This window comes from Gastrolobium bilobum, unplaced genomic scaffold, assembly GCF_033153095.1.
Source record: "Gastrolobium bilobum isolate Gb01-03AN ecotype WA unplaced genomic scaffold, APGP_CSIRO_Gbil_v1 utg5629, whole genome shotgun sequence".
In the NCBI taxonomy this organism is placed as follows: Eukaryota; Viridiplantae; Streptophyta; class Magnoliopsida; order Fabales; family Fabaceae; genus Gastrolobium; species Gastrolobium bilobum.
Genome location: NW_026897402.1, coordinates 83,006 through 100,981, shown reverse-complemented (window position 1 = coordinate 100,981; position 17,976 = coordinate 83,006). Strand labels below are relative to the sequence as shown.

The 17,976-nt window shown below is 33.5% G+C and overlaps 2 protein-coding genes across 3 annotated transcripts; one reads left to right on the top strand and one right to left on the bottom strand.

Moving 5' to 3' along the window:
- Positions 1–2,705: 2,705 nt before the first annotated feature.
- On the bottom strand, positions 2,706–7,622 carry LOC133306653 (cell division cycle protein 48 homolog). Its single transcript, XM_061506982.1, has 9 exons — positions 7,570–7,622; positions 7,014–7,179; positions 6,712–6,940; positions 5,051–5,817; positions 4,751–4,972; positions 4,427–4,498; positions 4,057–4,338; positions 3,614–3,973; positions 2,706–2,999 (listed from the first exon to the last, which is right to left on the bottom strand). Exons 1-9 carry the CDS (start codon positions 7,620–7,622, stop codon positions 2,706–2,708), a joined length of 2,445 nt encoding a protein of 814 aa, XP_061362966.1.
- A 4,348-nt stretch (positions 7,623–11,970) lies between these two features.
- LOC133306649 (arginine-specific demethylase JMJ20) lies at positions 11,971–17,309 on the top strand. Of its 2 annotated transcripts, none has more exons than XM_061506977.1 (10): positions 11,971–12,262; positions 12,567–12,746; positions 13,436–13,598; positions 13,719–13,836; positions 14,166–14,235; positions 14,328–14,408; positions 15,083–15,139; positions 15,239–15,350; positions 15,749–16,363; positions 16,688–17,309. In XM_061506977.1, the coding sequence occupies exons 1-9, from the start codon at positions 12,050–12,052 to the stop codon at positions 16,219–16,221; spliced, it is 1,467 nt and encodes a 488-aa protein (XP_061362961.1). In that variant the 5' UTR covers positions 11,971–12,049; the 3' UTR covers positions 16,222–16,363; positions 16,688–17,309. The 2 variants fall into 2 exon arrangements, with proteins under 2 accessions (XP_061362961.1, XP_061362962.1); XM_061506978.1 differs by having other exon boundaries at positions 12,166–12,262; positions 12,574–12,746.
- The last annotated feature ends 667 nt before the right edge of the window (positions 17,310–17,976 follow it).

Sequence of the window (17,976 nt, the reverse complement as noted above, 5' to 3'; positions counted from 1 at the left end):
TCTTAGAAGAAGAGCTAAAGATAAAGATCTTCCCAACTCACCATCACTTGATACGAATGTGGTAAAACCGGTTACTACAAACCGGATTGGCCAAATACTCAAAAGAAAGATAAATATGAAAAGAAGCAAGACAATGATAGAAAGAATTTTAAGAAGGCCTATCTTGCTTGGGATGACGATTCTAGCTCTTCCGATGATGGGTCCAAGGAAGAAGCAAACCTATGCTTTATGCAAGATGGGAGACCACCGGAGAAATCAAGCAAAGAAACTCAACATATATGTCTAATGACAAATGAGGATGAATCCGAAACCGAGGTAAACTCATCTTGCTCTACTATTTCCCCTTCATATGATGAGTTGTCTAAAATGTTTGAAGAAATGCATAATGAAACACTAGAACATGTTAAAACTCTTAGAGCATCAAGAAAAACTATTACTTCTTTGGAAAAACAAATTGCATCTTTAGAAAAGAAAGTGAAAGATTTGAAAGATGAAAATGAAACTCTCAAATTACTTGATGCTAGCACTAATTGTATCAAATGCCTATCTTCTAATGATCATGCATCTTCATCATCATGTACATCATGTAAAGATCTAAACAATGAAATTGATGATTTAAATGAAATTCTAAGCAAATTCACATGTGGAAGAGACAACTTAAATGTGTTGCTTGGTAAACAAATATGCATGTTCAACAAATCCGGTTTAGGCTTTGACATTAACACACAAGAAAAAGATGCTATTATGTATGTATATAGGGGTGCTAAACGAGTCAGGGGCCTCTGGCTTGGCTCGTGAAGGCCTGAGCTTTTATGTCTAAATTTGATTGTTGGAACAAGGCTTGGACTTGTATAAAAGCTCGTTTAATAAAAAGGCCTCAGGCTCCAATTCAAAAGCTCGGCCTTAGAGCTTCTCAGGTTGGCCTAATATATTAATTTTTATTTTTATTTTATATTTTTTATACTACTTGTGATAGCTCTCTTTCTCTCCTCAATTCATTTCATCCCATTTTATTAATTAAACAGACTTTTTAAATAATTTTGTTTTATATTATACTGTTTGGATATACATAAAATTTATGAATATTTATGGAATTACTAGTGTGGTTGACTGTATATTTTGTTTGTATAAATTTTTGTTGTCTTATTTTGTTTTAAACAGGCTAACAGGCTAAACCAGACTTTTATTTTTTGTAAATAAGACAGGTCACATGCTGAAATTATATTCATAATAGGTAACAGGCTTGGTCGGACTAACACATTTAAACACATGCTTAATCTTTTAAGACCAAAGCTCGGCTCGGCTCGGCTCGGCCCGTTAACACCCTAATGTATAGTGGACGACATATTTTGTCTGATCATGTATGATTGTTAAATAATGCTAGAATTTTGTAATTTATGATTTATAGTTGTAATAAATGTATGTATATTTTCAGTTTAGTTATGTAATTTTTCCGGTGTAAATATTCCCGCAAGTCGGGATATTACATTATGGTATTAGAGCAGTGTTCCAACAAAAACTTGTGTTATACTAGCTTCTTGTGTTGTTTGCTTAATTGTTAGTATTGGTGTGTCTGTATTCATACTCGTGCATTATGTATGACTATGTTGTGAGCCTAATCAACCCACTGCTTAGTATGAGATGTGCAGGACTATGGCAAGATGCCAACGTGCGTCGTCTTCTTCAGCAGCGGAGGGAACAAGGGAAATGTGATAGATTATAAGTACATCGTAATTTTAGCTCATTAAAGTTTAAAATAAATACATTTTTACTTATTCATTTTTTAAAATATTTCCTTAAAAATCCCCCGCCAAGAATGACGAAATTGATGAAGTGTTTATTTAAAATGACCATATAAATCAAGGGTTTGCATTTGTGATTTAACATGACACATCAAACTTTTCTACACACAACATTTTGTAGGGTTCACACTTTTTGAAAAAAAAAAAAAAACTATGGCACGTAAAACGAATCTCTATAACATTACACACTCACTTTTCCTACAACATAACTCTTATAAAACCCATAAATCAATAGTAATGACTTTGTAACTACCTATCCCAATATTTTTTTCTCTCTTTCCTTATCATTATTAATCCACCTTTATATAGTTATGATTTTCCTATATGACATATTCATATTAATTAATACATGAGAGAATTCACTTCGACTAAAATAAATGATCTTCCAAAAATATACCAATTTGTTTTCTCTTAGATTTTGCTTAAGAATAAGTTAGAAGCTACTTATAAGCTAAAGCTAAAAAAGAGAGCTTAAAAAAAGAAGCTAAAAGCTGTTTGGAAATTACATAAAAATTTTGGCTTAAAAATTACTTAAAAGCACATATTTCAAAAAAATTATCTCTCTCTACCTTTATCACTCTTCATTTTAAAAAAAGTACACAATTCAAGAAAAACAGATAAGAGCTTAAAAAATAGTTTTCACCTTCTTTCTTCATTATAAAAAAAAGAACTTTTCGTTGTAAGAACTTTTTCAAAAATTTATTTAGCCTAGCTTATACTTACAAGTAAATTCTGACTTAAAAAAAATTCTTTATTAGTCTAGCTTGCCAAAAAGAGCATGTGTTCAAATGAAAGAGAAACATTGGTCCTCAACAAAACCAAAACTAACATGATATTTGATACAAGTCCTGGCAGAAATAGCGAAGATGAACCACATTTCCCCCACTCACACTCACATCGCTATTAACTGTACAGATCATCATCTCCCTCAGCAGTAACAGACGAGAAAGGGTCTGAGGCTCCAGTTGCAGTGTTCTCTTTTCGATCTTGAAACCGAAACTCTGATCCAAATCCACGAGACTGTTGCAATGTCTGAGCAAAGAGTTGGTATTTCCTGATGTCAGCATCACTGACACTCCTGCGAGCAAACTTCATTGACTCCTCAAAGTGGGATGGCTTTATCTCAGGGACCTCATCAATGTCATCTTCTTCCATTGCTTCAGGATTCTCTCTTTTTCTCCTCTCCTTCTCAATACCCTGTTAATGCATAGGGTAAAGTATATCAAACAATTAAACAAATGAGTCTCTATCTTCTACAAAGGTCTTAAAAAAAAATTATAAGAAAAAGCGTTTCTTCTTTTAAATAATACAACTTATATCCTTTTACTCTCACGGTGGTACTCACACTTTTATATTTTTTTGTCCACTCTCTTCTTCTTTATCTATTTCTTTCTCTCATTTAAAATGACACAACTTTATATCCTTTAAAATGATACACATTTTTCCCAAAATTATATATGTCAAAAATGGGAAAATATTATATTTACAAATTTTTTGTTTACAAACTATTACAAATTACACTATATTAAATCAGTAATACATTCTTGAATAAAATATTACTCATCAAATATAATATAATTTATAAATTTAAAAAAAAATTGTGAATATAACCCTACTCGTCTAAAATAAGTCATACAACAAACATAAAAGAATACGTGTTAATTTGACATATGAAACTATTTTTTTACAGTAATTATAGAAATTGAAAAATCATTTTGTTTGATGCAAGAGGATCGTGAAAAATCATTATGACTTGGACTGACATATCCAAGACTTTCAGTGTTTGCACACATGCATCCACACCATCATACCTTCTCAATGTCTTCTCTAATGGCAAATTTGCACGCTCGTTGACAAATTTCAGTAATGTCTGCACCACTAAATCCATGAGTATAACGGGCAAGAGCAGCTAGGTCAACATCCTTTGAGATTGGTGACTTCCTCAAGCATGCCTTAAAGATTTGAAGACGTGAACTTTCATCTGGTAAAGGGATGTAAATCAGTTGGTCTAAACGTCCAGGCCTGAGCAATGCAGGGTCCATAATGTCTGGTCTGTTTGTTGCTCCAATGATGAAAACTGTTTTCTTAGCTGTCATACCATCCATTTCTGTTAATAGTTGGTTCAACACTCTGTCTGCAGCACCACCAGCATCCCCTACAGAACTTCCTCGCTGAAGATTGGAATTATTCAAAGAATTAGACAATGAGTGGTAAACAAATTTTGATTTAACCGCTAATGTTTCATGTAGTTGACCTGGGTTGCAATAGAGTCAAGTTCATCAAAGAAAAGCACACATGGAGCTGATTGCCTGGCCTTATCGAATATCTCGCGAACGTTTGCCTCACTTTCACCAAACCACATTGTCAGCAACTCAGGTCCCTTGACACTTATAAAATTGGATTGGCATTCGTTTGCAATTGCTTTTGCAAGCAGGGTTTTACCACAGCCAGGAGGTCCATAAAAGAGAACACCTTTGGAAGGTGACATGCCAAATTTCTCAAACTTCTCAGGATGTTCCACTGGGTATTGAACAGTCTATAAGCAGCAAAAGATTTCTTACATTAGTTTGCAAATATGAAGATAGTTTACTAAATTAAAAATGCCATCAAAAGCAAGTTTGAACCTCCTGAAGTTCCCTTTTCACATTCTCTAAGCCTCCAATGTCATCCCAGGAAACATTTGGAACCTCCACAACCTATCAACAGCAATAACTCATGTTATGGTTCTTGTAAAAAATTGCTCAATGAAAGTTTAGAATAATTATTACAGAATATTTTCATTAAGATATGTAATTGAAATAATTGCATAAGCTTTCTGAACATGTGCCAAATAAATAAGAGATAAATTTATAAAACTAGTGCTCTTTTTGTTTTAAGAGCTTATGCAACCCAAAAATATAAATCAAGCTTAGAATCTTTTTGGTAAAGAGTAATGAAGCTAAACTCACTGTTTCACGCAGGGCGGATGGGTTTGAAGAACCTAAAGCAGTTTGAAAGTGTTCATTGGTCACAGCCATGGAATTCAACACCTCAGCATCGATTGTTTCATCCTCTAAGTCAATCACATCCATTTTCTCTCGGATACACTGAAGTGCAGCCTCTGTGCACAGAGCAGCCAGATCTGCTCCAACATAACCATGAGTATCTCTAGCAACTTTTTCAAGATCAACCTGAAAACCAGAATCAAATTGTTATTGGAAATACAAGATATATTTCCTTTTATGGCTAGATAATGGATAGGGTCTTACATTATCCGAAAGTTTCATGTTCTTTGTATGAATTCTAAGAACCTCCAACCTTCCAACTTCATCAGGTACACCAATGTCAATCTCCCTATCAAACCTTCCAAACCTTCTCAGAGCAGGATCAATACTATTGGGCCTATTTGTGGCTCCAATAACAATAACATGTGACCGGGACTTGAGACCATCCATTAGAGTCAAAAGTTGCGATACAATACGCCTCTCCACTTCACCATGTGTTTTTTCTCTCCTTGGAGCAATTGAATCTAATTCATCAATGAAAATGATAGAAGGCGAATTCTTTTCAGCTTCTTCAAATGCCTTCCTGAGATTACTTTCACTCTCACCGGCCAGCTTTGACATTATTTCTGGACCATTAATCAGAAAGAAGAATGCACCTGTCTCATTAGCAACTGCTCTTGCAATCAGAGTCTTTCCAGAACCAGGTGGTCCATAAAGCAAGATCCCTTTTGGGGGCTTAACACCAATTGATTTGAAGATCTGTGGGTGCCTAAGTGGAAGCTCTACTAGCTCTCGAATTTGAGCCATTTGTTTCCTAACACCACCAACATCATCATAGCCAACTTCATTTAATCTCTCTTCATCTTCACGTTTGATAGGTTCTCCCTCACAGAAGATTTCAGTATCAGGTGCCACAACACAGTACTCACCAGGATCAGTCTCTATTACTTTGAATTCAACACTTCTCATTCCACCCCTAACAAGGAACAGATCCCCTTTCCTAACAGGCCGGTATGCTTCCAGAAAGTATGCTGTGAAACCAGAATATTAGTCACATTCAATAGAAAGGCAGTAAGGAAAGTTGTTAGAGAAGTCTAATATATAACCATTAAAGCTTGCGCTTTTAAGTGAGATGATTGTTTGTAACTGTAAAGAACCACTTCAATCCAAAACTTTAAGGTGTTTGGTAAGGATTTCTTAATGATTTATATTATTTTCTAACACATCCCCTCATGCAAGAGCCCTTTGGGTTTGAAGCGTGGATATTACACAAGCCCAATTTTTGGTTTATTTTTGTGTTTTTTATTTAATTCTACTTGAAAGTGGGGGGCGGTGAGGATCGAACTCGTGACCTTGTGGTCACTGAAGCTCTGATACCATGTAAAGAACCAATTCAACCTAAAAGGTTAAGCTATTGGGTGAGCTTACATTAATGATTTTATATATCTCAACACGCCCCCTCACACGAGAGTCCACTGGGCTTGAAGGGTGGACAATGCACATGCCCACTTACCTGTGCGAAGAAAGAAATTCCACTTGAAAGAAAATGGGGGCGGCGAGGATCGAACCCGGGACACGAGGCTCTGATACCATGTAAAGAACTAATTCAACCCAAAAGCTTAAGCTGTTTGGATGAGACTACATTAATGGTTTTATATATCTCAACACGCAGCCTCACTGGGCTTGAAGAGTGGACAATGCACAGGCCCACCTACGTGTGTGCGAACAAAGACATTCCACTTGAAAGAAAGTGGAGGGCGGCGAGTATCGAACCCGGTACACCGAGACTCTGATACCATGTAAAGAACCAATTTAACCCAAAAGCTTAAGTTATTGGGTAAGGTTACATTAATGATTTATATTATTTTCTAACAGTGTCACGAGTTCAATTCTCAAAGAGAAGCCATTGAACCAAAAAAACTTACGCTTTAGATATGCATCAAACAAGTTGCCAGTTACACCCTCAATCGTATCATCAATTGGAAGGATGTGAACTCGCTTCCCATACTTCACATCAGGACATTGATGAACAGAGACAACATCCCCAAGTCGTACTCTAAGATTAGCCCGAACAATTTTGTTCATCCTTATCTTTGGTTCATCACACTGTTCATCAGCAAGAACAATGCAAACCGTGTCCCTTCGCCTCTTTCCCTATGTCATCAAAAAAACATTCTCAGAATTGCTTTCTACTTGCATTAGCACAAACGTAGAAAATGCTGCGTACCTTAATGAGAACAGTGTCACCCCGGAAAAACTGAAGCTTTTCCATTGTTGCAGGGTGCAAAGCAACCACAGAATTATCATCGTTAATTGCTTCATCAACAATAAGACGGTTAGGAGACTTCTTGCGTTCTAATATTGCTGTTGAATAATCCTTCTTATGACTATTCCTGCACCAAACATACATTATCAACAGCATAGTGTAATTTTTTACCTATTCAACACTACCATCAGAAGGATTTATTACATTTCGTCCACAGTCTCTTTACTATAAAACTGATGTGCATAATTTGCATGCTTACAAACAAAAATGACATAGTAAAGTCACCAGCAGAATAGTACCAATGATGTTTTAAAATTAAAATAATATGACTATTGCCAAAAAAAAAGAAAGAAGAAGAAGCAGAAAACAAGACACAAACAACACCATTCAGCTTCAACTAATTACTACAGAAACTTCATGCTGCTGTAAGATCAAAGAAAATTGTTTGCTGTATAATAACATCCACGAAAAAAAGAAAAAGAGAGGAAGAGCGTAAGAGAGAGAGAGAGAGACGCACGGGTCAGAAGAGGATTGACCCTTATCAGGATTAGAAGAGGTTGTTTCAGCCATGGCTTTGTGAAAGCTTTTGCTTCGTGGTTCTTTCAAGTAGCTAGAAGTTTAGCTTTATGAGATTGACATATACATCAAAACAAAGAAGAAGAAAAACAAAAAAAAGAGAGAGAGAGGAGTTTTCCGACATGATAACAACTCCAATCAGCTGCGTTCGAGTGTCCATCAAACATTATTGGAGCAGCCACGTAGCACCTTGGTCTTCGACACTGTTGTTATGCTTTCGTGTAACGCTTTGGTGCTACCAGCACCGCATGCACACACTCGTTGTCTCCTCTGAAAAAGTTGCTCAAAAATTTGATGTGCGGATTGGTAATATCTCGTAGTAGATTGATAGTAGAAAAAAAAATAGTATTACAAATATTCCCCCTCTTAATTTATTTATAACTACAGATTAAAATATTAATAATTTCAAAAAAAATATCACTTATAATTTTTGGGTTTGGTCTTTGTCCTTCTCAAAAATATAGAATTATGTTATTTTAAGTCAGAAAAAAAATAACTTATAGAAATTATCGAAGAGAAAATGCATGGTAAAATCACTAATTTTAACAAAAATGACAGCCTTTTAAAAGTACAAAGATTTTTTCCAATTTTTTTATTACTTTTAATAATTTAAAAATAGAAATTCAAAATTGTTTTATTTATTTTTATATATTAAATTTAAATACATTCTCTTAAAAATTATTAAATTATCTTCTTGTAATTAAATTAAATATTATTTCATTTAATATATACATTTTGATTTTGATTTTGATTTAAAATAATTATGTACATTTTTATAATTTTAATTGTTCATATTATATTTTATATTTTATTTAAATTTGAAAATACCAATACAATCCAAAGATGTACTTAATTAAGAGAATGGAGAAATACTCAGAGAGGTTACGGTATGCCCTTGCCCTGAGATACCGGGCGACCTACCAAAACTTTTATTAGTTCACCAAAAAAGAGAATGGAGAAAACTTTTAGGGGTCATTTGGTACACGGATTTTTTTTCGGATTTTCGAGAAACTGAATTTTTTTTTAAATTTTCAATATTATCGTAAATTGAATGTAAAAATCATATTTTTGAAAAATCGAGATTCCTGGACAAATAAAAATTTCTCATGTACCAAAGGCCCCAGGGAATGAATTAGATTAAGATTTTAACGGGGGTGTTTGGTTGAAGAGAAATTTGTATGAATAATAGGAAAATGAGATTACTAGGAAAATGATTGGGAAGTGAGTTTGATAGGAAAATGTAAAAAAAGTAGTTTGGTAAGAAAAAAAATTACCGAAAAAATTAGTTAACTTTTGTAAAGTCTATGTTTGGCTTTTGATAAAATATAGATGAGAAAAAATATGCTTTTACTAAAATAACCTTGATTTTAAAAAAGGCTGAATCAGCCTTGCTACCCTTTACCCCTAATCATTTCCCAACGTACATAAAAGAAACATGTGAGTTGGCTGATTGTAAACAGTGGTTTACCTGGGTTTTAAAAAAAAACCACCTACAAAAAGTCTTTCTAAACGGTGCAAAAACCTATCTTTCCAAGACAAAGTTGAAAAAGCAATGCAAATGGATGGATGGGAATTTTATGTTAATCTGCTGAACCAAACATTAGCTTTCTGGAAACCTTACTTCATTTGCATAGGAAAATTTTGGAAATCCGTAAACCAAACACTACCTAAAAGATTTTTTTATGATAAATAATTTTATAGATTTTAAAATATTATTTAAAATTTGAGGAATTTTAAAAACTTTTTTTTATAATCAAGATTTCGTAAGATTAAATTTTAAAGGATTTTAATAGAATTTATAATATTTAAATGGACAATTAGATTTATAAGATTTTAAAAAATCATATAAAGTTTTAACAAACATTCAAAATTACAAGATTCAATAAAAAAATAATAAAGAAATGCAATAATATTAATAAAAAAAGTAAAACCTAATATAATTTTTTCAATAATAAAATTTATGATAAAATTCTGTTTAGAATTTTTTGCAATTGATCTTGTAAATCTTAGAATTTTTGTTATACGTGATGAAAGTTTTTTAACCATATATTATATACATGTTTTCATTGAGTATTTCAATAAAAATTTGAATTTGAATTTTTGAGTTTTATTGCATGAAAGTTTAGAAAATTTCTCAAATTATTTTCAATCGATACATTGAAACCTTAAATTGCTTTGGGACTATTGAAAAATAAGTTTTTAGTGATCTATTGACACAACAATTGTTTGAAATCATTTCCTATAGCGGAGAAATTTCGTTCATGAATGTATTGTTATTAAACATACAGTTCATATTATGAAAGTTTCAATATTTCTTTAAATCGATCTTGTTTCATTAATGTAAAACGAAAATTGGTTTAGGGGTTTTTGTTTCCCTGTTGTTTTCCAACTATTTTATGTTATTTTTAATATAAGAATCACGTATTTTTGTGCCAAGAAAAATCGCGACCAATATTTGAAAAATTATTTTTTTAACTTCCAAAAATTCTTAAAAATTGCTCAGAAATCTGTTGTTTTTGAGATGGATTAAATTAAAAACTTATTGAGTTTTTTGTGATGAAAATCTCTCAAAAACATGTTATTTTTGAGCTTTGACAAAGCTCCAATGTCAAAACCCGATTTTGAACAGGTCGACCAGCCAAAGGAAGAAGAAGACACTGCAATAGAGAAATCTCAAAACACCATAGGGATTAGGGTGAGATTGTGAGAGGATCGTCCTATTTGTATTTCTCACTATAAAGTCTCATGAAATCCACACCACACCATTAGAAAATCCATTAAAATCGTCAAATTTTTTGAATAACACAAGATTTTTTTTCGTTTGTTTAAAATCCTCATTGAATACCAACAGATTTGGACGGACTCTGAAATAATCTTTTAAAATCCTAATCGAATACCACATGACTTTTTTTCAATTCTTTAAAATCCTAGTTGAATACTAATAAATTTTTTGTCCAAAATAATCCATTAAAATGCTTTGAAATTCCAATCTAATACACCCCTTACTATTTTCTTTGTAAAATTTCAAAATTAAAAACAAAAACATCTCAATCAAGAAATGAAAAACAAATCAAACACTTTAACATATGATTACTTTCAATCATTGTTTTAATTAAAACCGGCCCCGCCTCCCGGGTTGACCTGGGTCAACCCTGACCCCTCCTCTCTGAGGGTTGGGGTCACAAGTTGGATCCTATGTGCATATCGATCCCTCCGACTCTCAAAATCCGGTCGGGTTTCAGTGACTTCTGGGTCAGAGGGGTCAAAGAGGGTCATTGCATGTTTTTCTTTAAAAAAAAATTCCATGAAACAACATTGTTTTATTAAAAAACAAAATAAAAATGCTTGCAAACCTAAATCTAATCGTTCTCTTCTCTCCTAGCGACCTAGACATTTTCAATCTTTACCTCGCTGCATGAATCTTCTAGAAAATGTAAGGATTATACCTATTCAAATGAAATCCTTACGGTCGTCGATGAAAAACAAAAACTCATTCTTACATTTTTAAATTTTCCTTTGTCAGAGACCTTATCAAAAGAGGCAGAATTGGGTCAGCGTAGTGACTCCATTAAAATATGAGTTTTGTACTTTAGTATCTTGAAACTTTAATTAAGTTGTGTAATATTGACTTGTAGTTGTAATTGGTGAATTATGTTAAGTATATTTTGAATCTTTGATGATTGGTGGTTTATTTTTTAATATTTCCATATAGGATATATATATATATATGGGGTTCGCTTTTTCTACAGTCAATGTAGATAACTTATCTACAGTGAGCCCAAAACGACGTCGTTTTGACGCGGAAATCAAGGTATTTTTATAATTATAATTTATTTCAGGGTTATAATAGTCTTTTTTCATTATAACTTTTTAATTTTTTAACTCAAAACGACGTCGTTTTGGGAGCGAATGTAGATAACTTATCTACATTCACTTTAGAAACATTAAAGCCATATATATTTATATTTTTTAATATATAAAAATGGGTCAGCGTAGTGAACCCGTGACTCTCCGATTGAACCCGTGACCTTGACCTCGGCCGAGTCCGGGCCGGATTTTTAAACACTGCTTTCAATTATACAAATTTAGGTGATGTTGGGTTTAATTTTTATTTTTAATTTCATCTAATATATTTTTACTAATAGTTTAAATTAATTATTAATTTTTTTTCATATTGTAAGCAAGAAATATAATGATATTTTTATAATCATAAATAAAAGCATGTCACAGGAAATATAAAAATGAAAACCAAACCAAAAACTACCGTACTTTCTAATTAAAAATGGCAATAAGTATTAAAAAGGAGGCCCAATTTTCTAGAATTTTGTGAAATTATTATCTTTCTTCTTTCTTGCTTGTTGGTTAGGTTTGTCAGCTGAAGAAGGTGAAGCAGGTTGTGAATTGAGAATTTGTGAAAGGGAATGGGTATCAACATAAAGGGGCAAGTAGAGAAGGTGAATGTGAAGGAATTGCGTTACAGTGAATTTGCGGAGAGATATATGGAGAAGAACCACCCCGTCGTGCTTACTGGACTAATGGACCATCATTGGAGGGCTTCCACTGATTGGGTCAACCCTGATGGTCAACCCAATCTTCAATTTTTCTCCACTCATTTTGGGTCTTCTAAAGTTCAGGTATCCTCCATTTACTTCTTGTGATGCACCCCATCAATGTTTTAAGACATTTAAGCTTTAAAATGGAGCAAAGTTGGGATATTTTTAATGATTACAATTGATTGGGATGAAGTGGGTTTTCATTCTGTTATTACTATGGATTCAGGAATGTCTTGATTCTATTGTGTGCTTTTTGTAAGTTTGGTTTGTTGGATATAATAGATTTGGTGATTATGGATGTTTGTACTCAAAGAATATGATTCCTTTAATTCATTGAAAAAAAGAGTGAATTGCTCCAAGCTGATTAAAATTTTGTCAAACGAAGGTTGCAGATTGTGACATCAGAGAATTCACTGATCAGAAAAGAGAGGAGATGTTGGTCTCAGATTTTGTAGGACGTTGCCTTCAAGTTGAGGGTTCTGCAGTTCAGTGTAATAATGAAAATCCTACATGTGATGGTCACTCTGTATCTGTACCGTATTTGAAGGATTGGCATTTTGTAAAGGTATGCCTTTTAGCTTTTCATCTCTTCTCCATTCATTAGTGTAGCGCCTATCCAAATATAGAGATGAAATCTTTGAAGGGTCATTTGGTGTCCCTATACAAATATAGAGATGAGCTTTATGTGAAACTTTGTATGAAAAACCCATCCTTGATTTCTTTTTCAACTCATTTTTAAGTGGGTACCAAACTTAGTATAAAAGTTAAGGTTTTGTTCTGTCTCCCTTTCAAAGATGTCATCTCATCGTTCATGTCATCAATCTGAATGATGCATGAACATGGGAAGCCGGGGCGGTGTGCGTTGTGTATTATAAAATTGACCATTTATCACTCCCATTCACTTTTGGTTCTTAATCAAGGCTTTTGTGCAAATGAAATTGTTTTGGCACTGTTGCTTTGGTTGAATTCTAATCATAAATAGAATTTTTACGTGTTTCTTTTGCTATTCGTTGCTACTTGCTAGTACAAGCTCCCCATGTAATCAATCTGTGAACATGATAACTTGTGGCTTTTTAAGATGAACACACACCATTAGCAAGTGCAAATGGAAGTTAAAAAATAACTATCATGTTTGGTCCTTTTGGCATAGAGAATATTCTTGTAACCTTGTTACATTAGAGCTGTCATGTGTTATATTCTTGTTTGTACAGATGACATTTTGCTTAGTAATTTCTTCTTTTCTCACTTTGGCAGGAGTATCCAGATTATGTCCCATATGTCACTCCTTTGTTCTTTTGTGATGATTGGCTCAACATGTATCTTGACAACTTCAGAATGCATACAGATTCTGACACATACCAACAAAATAAGGAAATATGTTGCTCTGACTATCGATTTGTTTACATGGGGATGAAAGGTGTGATTATAGGTCTTATAAATTCTTCTAGTAGCAATCCATATCATATGATTATGCACTTCCCTTTACAGAGAGATGAACAACCCACCGTTAACTCCTTCCTTTCAATTCTTCTGGCAGGATCTTGGACTCCTCTTCATGCTGATGTTTTCAGGTCCAATAGCTGGTCAGCAAATATCTGTGGAAAGAAGAGATGGCTTTTTCTAGATCCTTCCCAGTGTCATCTTGTATTTGACAGGCATGAATGCATTTCCCAAATAGAAATTAATGACATTTTTTCTGAATAAGAAGTTGGGCACCGTGGTAAAATATACAGATCCATTTAGATCTATAAATATTGTCTTTTTTTTTTTCAAATTACCTATCAACTATGCTTTACTATTGACCTCCACCTAAACCCTCGTACCTCCCATTTTCTTTCTTTGTTTTGGTTTTCTCTCCAAAAGAGTCATTCTTGATTTATTTATTTATTTATTTTTTTGAGGGGAATGGGGATGGGGGTGAGAGTGCTTTGATGTATTGTCTTTCATATCTGTCATAACTAAGTTGTTTTCAGCTTTGATTCAGGAATATGAAAAGCTGCGTATATAATATTTTTGATGAAATATCTGACTCAAAATTTCCTGGTTTTAAAAAGGTAAATTTCGAGTTTTCATTTTCTCATAAATCTTATTGATTCCAATAACACTCTTCTGCTACAACGTCCAGTGTGTTTGTATATCTATGCAGGCTATCTGGTTAGAATGCACACAAGAAGCAGGTGAAATTATATTTGTTCCCAGCGGATGGTATCATCAAGTTCATAATTTGGTGTGTTCTGTTCCCTACTTGGATTGCTGTTATATCCCGCTTGATTTTGAAAGGCTGGCCTACAGTTCCTTTAAAGAAGGAATATTTTCATATACCAAATAAAGTAATGATTGGGTTAAAGTAATACTTATATTCCCATTTGTTTTGGCCCCAGAAAAATGTATTGGCACTATTTGCTTCTTAGATTGTGCAGACTGCAAGAAACTACACATGCTGTTGTTTATTTTTTTGATGTGTTCCAAATTGAATTTTTGTTTGACTTATGCATCTCTGTTTTGATGTTCTAAAGGAAGCTAACATGCTGCTAGTTGCTACTCTTTGTTGTGAGTGCTGTATCAAAACTTATAAATGAATGTTGATTTTTGAGGTAGAAAACCCAGGTGAACTAGTAATGAAAAAGGATGTGGTTTCCAGGAGTTTGCTGTCAGGATCACTGGCATACAGTGATTAATTCTCTCTGAATCTTTAAAAAGATGATGGTTAGTTGGTTGATTGGATAAGATGGTATAAGCAGGATAGTAACACAATTAGTATAGAAACTGATATAGCTTTTGAAAACATGGACTTCCAGAACGAATTTAGATTTTCAGTCTATGCCAGCTTTATCATCAGATGGTTCTTTCCTGGATATTCGATATGATCTGATCATTTGATGGTATCTCTTATGTTTTCAGGAGGATACGATATCTATAAACCACAATTGGTTCAATGCCTATAACCTTTCTTGGGTGGTAAATTGAGCAATGCGATCAAGTACATATTTGAGAGTCAAGCTCAAGGATAAATATAATTGAACTAAGTTTATCTCATGACTTTTCATTCTATGACAGTGGAATTTACTTTTAAGGGACTACAACGAGGCCAAGGAATACATAGAAGACATCAAGGATGTATGTGATGATTTTGAAGGTCTCTGCCAGCGCAATCTTGCTGCTAACACAGGTGTAGTATATATGCCGGCTGATTGCTTTTCCCTATCACCTCTCATGAAATTTTCAAATGCTGTTGGGGCAAACTAAATTGGATATCTTAAACTAAGGATCAAACTCAATAATAACATAATCAATGGTCATCCTAGATTGATTCATTCATTATTAATGGATTTCCATATGATCAATTATGAACAAAGGGTCATGATATTTTTTGTGTGTATTAATTTCACTAGTTTGTATAATCTCAATTACGTTATTTTTTAAAGTATTAATGCTTAAATTGACATAACTACATAAGGCTTATTTTTTGTCCTAATTTTAATAGAAACTATGTTTGCATCGCGCTATATCAGATTGATGATGCTTTTGCTGGTTACACAAGTTGATCTGACTTCACTCTTAAAACAGGGATGAATTTTTATGACTTCTTTATTTTCCTGTCATACTTCACCATGGCCAACTTGGTGTTGCTCTGCTATATAAATGGAAGACATGGAAGTGCTACTGGAAGCTCAACAGTAGCTCAGCATTTATCTATGAATCTTGGGTCTATAAGGAAGATTGCATCAGAGATGAAACACGTGCATGCTCTGGAAGGAAATCATGATTGTGTTGTGGATATGATCAAAACATTTGAAGATCCTAGGTTTTCCAAATTGTGCATGCATATGGGAAGAACTTATGTGATGATACATAAAATATCTTATTTGTCCTCTGATTTTGAGAGCGCTTCAGTGTGTGATTTGGTAGACCTCAATGTTTTAAAAGCATACACTTCTTCTCAGGTCTACACCCCTGAAGATCTCATTAAATTCATAGACAATGCTGTTGCAGAGCTGGGTGATTGTTACGTTGAGTCATCTATACTACGTGTTGCTTGAATGCCCTTTTCAAATTCATGTTTGACCACTGATTGCTCTTGAAGTTGGGGCCAGCTACTGCAGTCTTACAAATTTCAACTCTTGCCATCTGATCTTATGAGACAAGAATGTTATCATCCATGTGGCAATTGTCCTCGTCTAAGTAAGCCCTACTTTTCACTCCTGTCTTTGATTGAACTCTCCTTCTTATCCCTTATTTTATGCTCCATTTATTTTTTAATAACTTGTCTCTATGCTTCCATTGCTTTACTTTTCAGACTGTTTCATAACTTGTATCAGACTGTTTCAACTTTGGCTTGCTATTGCTGCATCTGTTTTATGTTTCTTGGCTCTTGAGTACATAATTCATGAGTCAATTGTCCCTTTTTTGTCTGGTTTGGGATGATCAAAGAATAGTAAATGATGCAGCCATGACATTGTCTCTCGGCTTTCTAGGTCTTTCTTCTCATTTTTGTTTAGTTTACAGGGTTACAATTTGGAAAATGCAGCATAGAAGGTCTTCGAGATTCGTTTATAGCATGCTTGATTGTTGTTCCCACAGCTTCATTGATGGGTGTATTGCCAGTAAAAAACGTAGTTTACATTGGATTTTGTTTCGGAAGAATGGAAAATTCATGATGCATCTACGCAAGGCAATATGCATGCCAGGATGGGTTAAAGCCAACTTTATCGTAGACAAAGTTTTAAATCTCTTTTTGAGTTTCAGTAGGGAAAGACATATGCAGAAACACAGCACCCCTCTATTCATTGTTTTTTATAATATATAATTGGAATAGATTTTGATGGGAGTAGATGTTTCCCTCGAATTGTGAAGTAGATCAATGTAACAGTGGTGAGGCAACAATATGAACTAAAGCTCAATGAGAGTCACCATTGAAGTCTCACACAAGCAGAGGAGGCATATAATGACTTGTGAGTAATTATTTCAGCAGAGTTTCAATATGGAGAACAATGGTGAAGAAGAAAAATGATGGTATATATATAGTGGGGTAAAGATTCCTCCAACATGTATTGCTTGATGCCATAACCATTTTTCCAGTTTTATGGACCCCGTTGAAATATGAGACTGCATAACCCCTCACGTGTAAAGGTCAAGTGTGCATGAGAGTAAAGAGATAAATCAGGTATCAAATAAACTATTTGTCCTTTAATGAGTTAATGAATTGGTCTTGCCCGACATCCGAAAGGAGGCTCGGACAAGTCCATCCAGCCACAATAAATTTATATCATTTCAAAAATTAAAGTATTTATAGCAAATATATTTGGAGTATATATATATATAGGTCAAGATCATTTTACACCAGCGTAAATTACACTCTCAATCTTGACCATTGATCCCACTTATATCTAAGGGCTCTAATTTTTTAGTAATGTGAGCCATTGGATACAAGTGGATCAATGATCAAGATTGAGTGTAAGACTTCTAACTCTTACATTGGTATAAGAATATGCTGTCCATATATATATATATATATATATATATATATATATATATATATATATAAATTTTTTTGACACCGATGTCAAATTTTATTCGTTGATTTTTTTAAATCAACGGTTATTATTTATTGAGAATCAAACTTATTAATTAACTATTAATTTTCAATAAATGATAATCGTTGATTGACGAAAATCAACAGTTAAGATTTAATGTTAAATTTCAAAGTTTGACACTAGCGTCAAAGGATTATGTTCTTTATATATATATATATATATATATATATATATATATATGTATATATATATATAGACACA